General features: G+C 40.5%; 1 protein-coding gene across 1 annotated transcript in view; it reads left to right on the top strand.

Annotated features, from left to right (window-relative positions):
• The window catches only part of Il5ra (interleukin 5 receptor subunit alpha), a 30,002-nt gene extending 22,116 nt beyond the window's left edge, over positions 1-7,886 (top strand). Inside the window, exons 8-10 of the mRNA XM_041644597.1 lie at positions 3,260-3,353; positions 4,288-4,372; positions 7,800-7,886. Of these exons, the coding sequence (XP_041500531.1) occupies positions 3,260-3,353; positions 4,288-4,372; positions 7,800-7,886 (266 nt within the window). The remainder of the gene's footprint in view (positions 1-3,259; positions 3,354-4,287; positions 4,373-7,799) is intronic.
• The last annotated feature ends 4,116 nt before the right edge of the window (positions 7,887-12,002 follow it).

The following is a 12,002-nucleotide window of genomic DNA, read 5'->3' as shown; positions in this document are numbered from 1 at the left end:
CTGAGTAATGACGTGATGGTGCCCTGGGTAGAATAAGTACTACCAGAAAAAAAAAAACATATCTGTGGGAGAGGGATGAGAAGGAGCCTGTGTTTTAACTTGGTTTGAGGTGAGACTACCAAGCCCCAAGATGTCCACCTTTACCAAAAGCTGGGTCTGGAACCCTTATCTCCAGACTAGGCAAGAATAGATGAAGGAACCAGAAGCATGGAGCCTTACATGTATGATTGTACATAGAGCTCATATACTAAGGAGGGTGAAGAAGACACAGGGGCTATTAAAATTGGAAACAATCAATGTAACTCCAAGGATTCGGGTCTGGGTCTTGGAAGGGTAGAGACTGAAATGGAGAAGCTGGTGAAAGAAGTAATTTATGTTTGTTTGTTTTAATTTCTTTTGTTTGTTTTGAGGCAAGCTCTCCCTACTTCCCATGGGGAAGGAGTGTCATCCTTCTACCTTGGCAATTAAAATTCTGAGAATATTGCCAAGCAGCACCATGCCTGGATGAGAACAGGTTTGATGAAACAATGAACACAAATTTGGTTGTGACTATTCTCAGGTTTGCAAAAGGCTCAATGAGTTTGTGAGACTGTACTATGGGGATTGTATAATCTATTCCTATGGCTACAAGTCAGGGCAAGGGCAGGACAAAAGAAAACACTGTGTTTCATGGAATTAAAATAGATAGGCCTGAAAAACATACTTTTTAGTGCTCAAAGAGCATACTGATCAGAAACAGTCAAGGGATGCACTGAAAATTGGGGACCAGCTACAATTTTAAAAGCAAGAAGTGTCGTAGAAGAATGGGGCCATCTCAGGAAAGAGCTGTGGCTTCCCTTAGCTCAGTTGTGGTCAGGTTGAATTCAAAATGAGATGGCAATGGGGCAGATATGTTAGTATATTATGCATATATAAAAATGTCATAATGAATCCTGAGATCTTGAGCAATTAACATATGCTAAGAAACTTTTTTAAAGGATGGACTGGGGATGTGCCTCACTTGGTAGAACATTTGCTTAGCATGCATAAAGCAATGGATTTGATCCCTAGTATGACATAAACTAGGTGTGGTAGAGCACTACATAGGAAAAAAAGTGGAGGCAGGAAAACCAGAGTTTCAAGTCCATCTTCCATTGCATATTGAATTTGAGGTCAGTCTAGGGGTACTTGAGACCCTTCCACAAAGGTTATGTTAAAATAGAAGAATAAATTTAGGGGCGAGATCAGAAGACATCAAGTCAGGAGAGGAAACAAGGGGTCTTTTGGGTTGCTCTAGGAAGACATTACCAGGGACTGCAAAAATGGTTACTGAGGCATGACAGTACAGCAGATTGAATCTTTATTCAAGACACTAGCCTGGGCAGTGAGAGCAGAAAGTATATGATGAGAGCTGTGGAAGATGACTGAACAGTGTTATAGCTTAGTCAAGATGAAGGACCCTGAATATTTGAAAGCAGAAAGGAAGAGATGAAAGCGTTGGGAAGGTAGAGAAGAAACCTGACCAAGAATGCCAAGAAGGTATTGGGAAAGAGATGTGGAGAAACAAGAACTACTAGCATCAAGTCCAGACAGCTCTCTCCTGTGATACTTAACAGTGTGTGGGTTTTGAATGACTTGAAGTGGTTTTTTTTTTGTTGTTGTTGTTGTTTTGTTTTGTTTTTTGAAAACCTAGATAGTCACAAGGGCTCAAAATTGTTGTTTATATGCATTTATTGTTTTGTAGAAGAAATTATAACAAACTGAGGTTTGGAACCTTTTTTCCACATGTAGCATTGTTTGAACCTTACTACAATGCCTACATAGTACAGCTATCATCAAATCATGGCCTGAGTCATTATTTGCTTTCTGCAGATCTCCCCTGATGGACTCCCAGCTGCAGGATGGGAGGTACCAAATGTACTCTCTTAACCCCTGTGTCCCAGTAACTTGTGTACCTGACAAGGGCCTAACAGACACTTGCTAAATGTATGAACGTATGTATGTATGTATGAATGAATGAATGAATGAATGAGTCATCTCTTTCCCAGGAAAGAGAACTGAATATAACCGAGGATTTGCTTTTGTTTTCTGAAAGCGAGTAAGGCAAATTAACAAGGACACTACTTTTCCCAACAACATTTAGTGAGGGACCTTTGGTTTTTCAGGAGTGCCTTCCTGACATCCAACAGACACACAACACCGAACACCCCTCCTTCCCACAGTCTGGATGTAGTCTTTAAAGTCCATAGAAGAATCCCTTGAATACAGAATAGGAATGAATTAGAGGACAGGATAGTGTGCGGAAAACTTCCTGTGCTGACAATGACAACGTTTTACTTCCTGATGTGTGGAAAAGGGGAAGAGGGTTAAAGGCGCTCTGAGGATAATTACAGCTGTAAAGTGCTCATTGTAGACTCTAACACCTGCACTGATAACTGTAAAATTTTGTCATACTTTCTTTAAAAGTTTCATTCTCAAGTGGGTAAAAACAAAGTTTCACTACAGTGTAATTAAGTTATTTAGTAGCCTTATGCTTTTGTAGCTTTGCTACCTAAGACCCTACTACTCATCTGATGCTCTAAGCTCTAGTATCCAGGCAGTACAGGGTAGAAGTGGACTGGTTGATTGGTTGAATTACTCCTGCTGAAATAAATAATAATTAAAAGACCCCTGGTGTGGGACCATGGTCTGTATACTGTCAATTATATTTTAAATAAACACTGATTGGCCTGTAGCAAGGCAGGAAATATAGGCGGGACAACCAGGCAGTAAGTAGAGGCGGGTCAATGAGAACAGAAGAATTCTGGAAAGAGGAAAGCCCATTCCTCCACAATTGTGAGCTTGCCACAGAAGCAAGATGTGACTGCCTCACTGAAAAAGGTACCGAGCCATGGCAATCACAGATAAGAATAATGAGCTAATATAAGTTATAAGAGTTAATAAGAAGCCTGAGCTTCTCAATCATTTTATAAGTAATGTAGACCTCTGTGTGATTTCTTTGGGACTTAACAATTGTGGGAACTGGGCAGGCCCCACTACCGTGGTTTCCTTTCCTGTTTATAACAACCTTGTGGGATAGGTATTAGCTTCTTCAGCAGAAGAGACACCTAAGTCTCAGTGTTCAATCACTTGTCCTCGTCTACCACCTCCCAGCACCTTCAACATAAACCAAGCCCTCTGATGATTCATCCTTATCATGTTGATTATCTCCCCCCCCCCCCCCCCCCCCCCGTTTCTGACTTTGCTTTCACTCTCTCTCTCTCTCTCCCCCTCTCCCCAGGAAAGGAGAAGAAGCTCTTGGCAGAATGGCATCTCATTGTGTTTCCAGCAACCGCCTGCTTTGTCTTGTTAATTTTCTCACTCATCTGCAGAGTGTAGGTATTCCTTACTTTCAAGAACTGACTTTCCAGTGCAGCCCTTACACATGGCTCATTATCAGATGGAGTTTACAGCATGCTGCTTCAGGCTGAAATAAAACATGACATACAGACAGGACACAGCATGGTCCTCAGCTATGACACACTCCTCAAATTTGCTAACATTATCTTAATTTCTACCAAGATTTTTGCCACTGTATTCTTTACTTTCACAGTTTCCCCTTTTGTACTTGCTTGTTTTTTGCCATCTCCTATAAAAAGGCAGCAGTCCACCCATGTCTGAAGTCACCACACTGCCTTCACATATGGGTCTCAATAGTCAAGGGTTGACCTCTGCCTGGCTTTCAGGTACCTGATCCAGAGTGGCTTTCCTTATGTCAAATGCAGATTCTCTAAAGGCTGCACAGATCTCAAATCCCACTGTGCAGCCTGCAAATGACTGCACCCCCTCCTCTCTCAATCACTAAGGCAAAGTTCTGTTTTAGCCTAACAACTTCGGAAATAACTTCCCTATTAAAGGATATTACTCATTAACATGTTATATTTAGATGCCCATGGGTGATAGGCAGCAGTTCAAAGGGAAAGGAAAGATGAGAAGAAACTGTGAATTTGTCATTGTTGAAGGAGGAAAGCTAGAATGAGGAGTGAATGAGAAGTCAAGCAAAGGATGCCGCTGACCCATCTTCAGAAGTCAGACCTGGCAATGAGCCCGATGTGAAACTGTTAGGGTTTCCTCTTCCCTGTCTCCAGGAAGCTCAAAAACCTGGCAGCATTCCAAGGATTTCAATGATGATGAGATGTTTAGAAATCTTAACCAACAGAAAATCCCAACTTATAACACGGTTACACATGGAACTGATTTAGTCAATGTTTGAGTAGAAATCAAGACAAGAGGACTGTTTATGTTCACCCAATTCCTTCCTATTTTCAGGTGTCACATATGGATCAAGCTATTTCCACCAGTTCCAGCCCCTAAGAGCAGCATTAAAGATCTCCTTGTGGTCACTGACTATGAGGTAATGTTTAAAGACACATAGAGGTGATATTCTAAGTGCCCTGCGGTGAGTGTCAAGCTCTCGCTGTATATATAGATGCACCAATCAATAACTATATGTATCTCTCTCTCTCTCCCTCTCCCTTCCTTCCACCTCTCTCTCTGTAATTAGTTTTAGACGTTATTATTGCCTCTACATTTAGAGAAAGGTTAATAGTCAATGATAGGGGCTCTGTGTAGCTCTGGCTTGACTAAAATTTGCTGTGTAGACCAAGCTGGTCTTAAACTCACAGATCCACTTGACTGCCTTCTAAATGCTGGGATTAAAGGCAAGAATCTGGGAGTCTATGGTAAATATGAGTTTTTATGGCTAATCTGGGAAGAAAGTGACATCGTAATACTACTATCAGCATCTCCATATATTGAGGTCTTTTTAGTTACTTTCAGCAACATTTCAAGATTTTCTGCGTATAGTTATTACACTTTGTTGACCTTATCTTTCAGTCAAGTGGCTATTGAAATAAAGGGCAGCAAACACTTCCTATAAAGACATAATATACATTTAAGGTAGAATTTTTTTTAATAAAGGGTGTATCCACATAAAATGTACTAAAGAATTTTCATTGCTATTTTATAATAAAACTTTACTTATGAAAGATGACAAGCCAGATTAGGCTTCATTTACTGACCTCTGATTTAGATCAAGGAATTCTCTTAACAGACTTAGAAGCTTTTTCAACAGATGCGGATGAATCATCTCGTGTCCAGTTACAGGAAAAGACAGACTGATGAAAAATTCATCAAGATAGTTAATTTCAGTAACCCCCCCCCCAAAAAAAAATAGAGTCTTTTACAGTTGAGTTTGGTGGAAAACTACTAAACTACTGAAGTAAAAACCGAGGCTGGCCAGAAAGACACGGTACACTGTACTTCTTCCTCGAATTCTGCATTGAGAGAACAGCACACCCATGCTGGCTTACCTGTTGCTCCTTGGAAAGGAGCAGGCCCTGTGTGGATCTACTTCTGTTCATCTGAGTGTGCACTGTTCATTCCTCTTTGTTGTAGCAGAGGAAAACACACTGAGGTTAGACATGACACTACAGTCATTTGTCCTGTTCTCTTAATGGAGCAGTTGAAGGTTGGTATCTAATTTCCCTATAGAGCCTGGGAGGATTCTGTTAATATTCTGAGGTTGGTGAGTGAAACTGGCTTAAGAGCTTACTTTCTGAGCTTCTGGTTTGTTATTAATTAAAATCAAGTCATGTGTAGAATAACGACTTAGGGTAGACAGGCTGGTTTCAGAATATGCAAAGGATTAATGTCAACACCGCTTGGATTTCAGGATAATTTTCTCTGTGCACCCATTACAGAGTTTTATATGAAAGATTGTGGAAACGAGGGAGGCACAGAGAATTAAGGACTGAAGTAAAATGTAATATTATATTGTGAGATTTTAACCTAAGATTGCATGTGAGCAAGTGGAGAGCTGTCCACAGCTGGGTGACACACAGCAGTGTGCTCCAGCCACCCATTCCACCCATGGGGAATTTGATACAAGAAAAAGAAGGCCCATTAGTGCTATTGGCACTATGGTGCCTGGAGAGCACCTGAAGAGTGGAAAATGAAGCTCTCTACTTTGACAGTTGATCCTTCATGGTGAGGGTAAGGATTTGTGTCAAGATCCATTGTGGATGTCAAAAGCTGTGGTAATCAAGCCCTGATGGACAATGGTGCAGTATTTGCTTAGCTTAGACTCTACACATCGGCACCACACTATAAATCCTCCTAAAATTACTTCAAATACACACATGGCAAATGCCGTGGAGGAGGTTGCAGAGTCTGAATTACACTGCACAGTCTGAATAATAAGAACAAGATCCCTTGTTTGAACGCACAGAAGCAAAACAGTGGCGTTAGGGGCTCACTGTGACTTTTAACACCGTACTTGGTACGAATGCTCAAAGTCATGGGCTTGGAAGACAGCAGTCATCCTGGAGCTGTTGCCAAGCGGGCTTTTGCTTCTTTAGACCGGCATAGAGACTGTTTTACAACATCCAATAGACAATTAACATTTTGGTTCTTTCTTTCTTTCTTTTTTTTTTTTTTAGATTTCATTCTGAGCTTTCAAACTTATTAGAGATGAGTTTCTAGTTGACTTTTTTTCACTGGTAACCAGAGAGGGTTTCTCCCTCTATTATGCCCACTATAAATAATATAAAATATGGTATTCAGGAAACATGTCTGCTGTGTTTCTAGGATTATGCCTAATACATAGCATCATATCTAAAATGAAATGAGTGTTGAAAACTGTTGAATGAGGGAAAATAGGATGATCTTTTACAAGTGATATCTTAAACATAATTTCTAATTATTTCTGTCTGTATGTGTTATATTAAAATTACTTTAAAAACAAATGCTCCAAAGATGTGCTAGAATCTTTTTATCTTTTTTGAACAGGGTCTCATATAGTTCAGGGTGGCTTCAAACTGGATATATAATTGAGTATTATCTTAACTTTATGATCCTCGTGCCTCTGCTTCCTAAGTGATGAGATTATAGACATGGACATCCATACTGGATTTATTCAGTGCTAAAGATGCAAGTGAGGGCTTTTTAAATGCTAGACAAGCACTCTACCAATTGAATTTACCTCTAGCCTCAAATTTATATTATTGCAATTGGTGAGTGGAATATAATGGAAATATTTTAAATGATCACATCAAGCTGGGGGTGTATCTCCCAAAGAGAATACCTGCCTAATATGTACAAGGCTTTGGGTTCAACCCCCAAAACAACAACATGACCCCCAAATTACAAAATATACTTAAAATATTATATGATATTATAAAGAAAAAATCGTAGACCTATGCAAGGGCTAAGGGGATATGTTGTGGTAGCTCCTTCCGCTCCTTCAGCCAATAGCCGCTGAGATACCAGCTCACTGGGGTGTGGTCTCCCTCCCTTTAAAAAAGCGGCCACTTCCCTCTCCTCTCTCTCTTGTTTCTTGCTCCACTTCCGGCAACTAGATTCCCTTCCTGATTGCACAGAGGGCTGTTGTCTGGGACAGTGATCTGTAAGTTTTTTCCCCTTTAAATAAATAACCATTCTATTAATCATAATTCCAAACTGGTGTGGGATTGTTTATGATTTACACCTTCAGGGATATATCCCATTGGCAGTATATCAATAATAGGAATGAATTGTTAAGCTAAAGCTGTGTGTCCCTGTTACTTTATCATGAATGTAAAGCATACTTCATGTGTTAGAAAGGACTGAGAAGCAGTAGGGTATATTTGGGAGATAAGTCGGATATTTTTTTCTTCTTCCCACTTATTTTTTTATTTGCTAAACATACTATTGTTATTTAAAAGTTACTTCAAACCAATTAAAAAATCAAAGAAATGAGGTGTTCTCTGAAAAACAAGTAAGGAAAATATTTTGTTTTGCAGAAAGCTGCTTGGAATGGAACCAAAATTGAAGTTGTAAGTTATGTGGAAGAGGCTGGATTTGAAGTAATGGAAAACTCCATGTTTTAACGGCATCGTGATATTCTGAAAAGAATTCACATAGGACTCCATGATAAAGGCAAGAACTGATATTTCTTGGCAACCAGGAATTTCAAATGAACACACAGCACACAATTTGATTGCGAGGCAACGAATCCAGACAAACGAGTCTCCAGTGTCTCATCTCCTGAAGTGTACAAATCTCATCAAACCACCTGGCTCACAGCAGGACAATGAACACATCTGAGCAGGGCACCTCGTTTTCCCTCCCACAGTATATTAAGTATCACCCGGCCTGGTTATACAGGCCAGTCTTTGCAATTTGCATGACTTACTTTGAATATTTTGCACAGGAGACAGTTTTTTAAGCTAATATCACATGTTAATTTGGTTTGAGCTGCCAACAGTAGCACTTTCAGCAATAGTGATGGGAAGAAACAGTGGAACCCATCCATAGTGAACCCAAATACAGGGCTGTCTTTCCCACAGCAAGTGGAAGCTATCATTTCATGGTGCTTTTCCCCTTCAAGTTCTAGAATAATTCTTTCAAGAACTGAGTCTGTGTGTTGGGGTGTGGGATGAAGCGATGTGGAGCCAGAAAAAAAAGACTATGTCCAGTTCCATATGCCTGTCTCAGGAAGCATCCCAGCCAAAGTAACTTAAATGTGCACTAAGACATCGTGCCTGGGTCTAAGGAGATGAATGGCTCAGTTGGCCAAGTGCTTGGTGAAGAAGCATAAGGACCTGAGACTGGTTACCCAGCCCCAAGGAATCAGCAACCGAACAGTGCAAGCAGCACGAGCCTCTGATCCTAGTGTGGGCAAAACAAAGATGAGAGGTTCCATGGGACCTGTTGGTCACTCTGGCCACAAAGATGGGAGACTCTATGGGAACTGATGGTCACTCAGTGAGAGATCCTGTCACAAAAATTTAGTGTGGAAAGTTATTAGGGAGAACCCCTGACGCTGGCCTCTGGCCTATATGCACACGTACACACATGAACACACACACACATACACACATACACTAAAAATATCATGCCCCATTAAGAGAGAAGACAGGAGTTTGTTGAAGGATTACATCTTTCAAGTTTTTCCTTGGTACTATGGAAATAAACAGAGAGACATTGAACATAATTCTGCTGTGAAGGTGATTGCTAGATCTAGAATGTACTTCCCAAAGAGATGTTTGATGCAAGAGCCTTCAGGGCGACTTATTTGTCAACTAGTTTTTGTTCAACCTTATTCTCTTAAGTTAGGGTTTTTTAGAAGTCATCTCAGTACACATTATAATGGTATAGAAATGTATTCTCTCAATGTCTTCATATATGAGGCCGTATTTATAAGCCTTTGCAATGGGCAGTGGGCTTGAAGTAGAAGCAAGCACAAGTATGCTCTGGGAGGAGGAATAGTTAGTAGTAGAGAGGACCCTAGTGGTACTGATTTTACATAGTTCTGAGGCAAGGAGCTTGAGACAATGAAAGGAGATGATAGCACTTCAAATCAACACCGTGGACCACTTTTTAATACTTTATAGAGCTGGTTTAGTTAGTTTAGATACTCTGAGTGAGGTATCCAAGGAGTACCAGCTATCTGTTACATGGTTTTTCTGATTTAGTGTATAACCGGCTGAACAATCATGGACATCTGCCAATACTGGACTTCTCCAAGGGTCAGAGCACACTATAGCAGGTTTTCTGTGCTGTCTCTCTGATCTTCACAAGTCTGTGCTCTGCCACAGTCATATACATTGTGGCTTCCATATTAAAGATACAGGAAATGGGGATGAGAAAGGTCAATAGCTAGGAAAGGGCACAGCAATGAGCTGAATATCACACTCGGCAGACTACAGTAACACAGAGGAGGCTACCACATAAAAGCTAAAGTTGGGGCCCTAGAGAGATGGCTCAGTGGTTAAGAGCACTTAACTGTTCTTTCAGAGGTTCGTGTTTAATTCTGAGCAACTGCACGATAGCTCACAACCATCTGTAATGGGATCAGATTCCTTCTTCTGGTGTGCATGAAGACATAGGTCATAAAATACATGGATAAATAAATCAAAAAAGAAAAAAAGGAAATGCTGAAGTTGGCTTTAGGGCACAGACTAGGAAGTTGAGGCCCATGGAAGTATTACTATCGTTGAAAAAATTTGTATTTGACCAACTAACTGGCCAAGAATCTATGAAAAATGGTGCTAAAAGAATCTCTATAAAGGGAGTCAAGAATTTGCATGGCCAACAATTCTCAAGTAAGTCTTATGTTGATGGTCTGCGTACCACACTTTGGTATATTGTTATGAACATCACAAATTGAAAACTGCCCAATTAAAGAATAATGGATGGAAACAACCAACTCTAAGAATTCTCTGTCTTTTGTCTTGCAAAAGAAGTCTAGAAACACCATTTTGGAAACTTACCTCTACTCGAGAAGGTTGGACCAGAAAAGGGAGCTGAGGCACTGCCCTCATACAAGGCCAGTTGTTCATTTTGAGTGTGTGCAGTTCTCATTTGAGAGAGCCCTCCCTAAACCTAATAGCCAATAATTTTCTGGGTTTCACAAGATTCCTGTCCCCCATCCCTGTGCTGGTGCTAGCATCTTATCTTGGTGTGTGTATTAGAAGCCACACAAAGTAGTTCTTGTGACCTTGGCAGCATGTTGTGGACTTACTCTCCTTGATTTTTGGATTGTGACAATCATTCTTTGGGAACTCATATCCAATATTATCTCTTCTATGAGGCTTCAAAAACAGTTGGTAGATCATGTCTCTGGAGTCTCATTGTGAGCCTTATGTCTTGGAAGATGTACCCAACAGTTTAGCTGCCTCCCAATTTGATCATGTGCTCCAGGGGCATTGACATTCTGCAAGCAGGATGCATCCTTTTATTTACAGTGTCTAGAGCAGTACCTAACCCTTAAAAATTACACACGGTTCTGGAGCTGGAGAGATGACCCGGAGGTTAAGAGCACTTCCAGAGGATCTGAGTTTGATTTCCAGCACTCACATGGTGACTCACAACCATCTATAATTTCTGTCTTAGGGTATCTGATCCCCTCTTATGACTTCTGTGGCCACTGACATGCATGTGGTACACAGACATATATTGCAAAATCACTCATAACATTTTTAAAAAATTATATATGGTTAGTGAGCCAGCTAATGTTCCCTTAGCCCTGGCACAGCACTTTCCATATATTTAAAATTGAGCTGCATTCAAGAAAGATTATCAAGACCTACAATGCCATAGAAAGAAGAACAGGTATCTAATAGGACTATAATGGGAGTAGCTAGAAGAAACTCTGTAGTTGATAGAAACTGTGGTCACAGTATTGATTCTCCTAGCATAGGACAGAGGCCCACCTTCCTCTTAGATCTTTCACAGCCGTAGCATATGAACAAAAAGTGCTTTTTCAAGATATCTTTTACAATGAAGAGCTTATTGCAACCTCTCTCTTTGGTACTTGTAATTCACAGTGAGCAATATACGGGAGTTTGAGGCGACTGGGGAATGAAGCTTGTCTGCAACAGGCAAACCACCCGAGCCTCGTTGATATGCCTCAGGCCTCAAACTATTTAAGCTGGCTGGGGAAGAAGCCACTTGGGCAAAGAGCATCTTGATTAAAAATCTAAATGTTTTCGAGGTGAGACTTGTATGTGTCAGGACCATCTGCTAGTGGAATTCAAAAACTGTAGGTGCTAATTTGTGAAAGATAAAGCAGACTGCTGGTGAGAACGAAGAACTATAAACAACCTGGGGAAGGATGATGAGCCGGAGGGAAATGGGACATAGTGTCACCCTAAGGATTTTTGTGACAAAAGCTATGGAGCCGCTCTTGCTTTCCTGTCCCATACATGGAGTTCCAGGATGCAAACTTTTTCAAAACACTTTGTTTAGAATTTCATATTGAGTTAATTGTCAATTTCTTCCTTCAGCATTACCCTGTGAATGTAATGTGGGTCAAGATACGAGTCCGTTAACATAAATGGCAATGATTTATTTGAATCTATGCTATCAAGAGAGGTATATTTTTAATTTCCCTCCTCAAACATTACCCCCTTTCTGTTACCACTACAGCTCTCACCATCCTTCACCTCATTTGCACGAGCCTCTGAACTGAATTTCTGACCTCCAGGATTTCCTTTCTCTTA

This window comes from Microtus oregoni, unplaced genomic scaffold (assembly GCF_018167655.1).
Source record: "Microtus oregoni isolate MIOR12 unplaced genomic scaffold, Mior012 000002F_ref0000024, whole genome shotgun sequence".
Taxonomy (NCBI): domain Eukaryota; kingdom Metazoa; phylum Chordata; class Mammalia; order Rodentia; family Cricetidae; genus Microtus; species Microtus oregoni.
The sequence above is the reverse complement of the archived record's forward strand: the minus strand, read 5'-3'. Positions and strand labels throughout refer to the sequence as shown.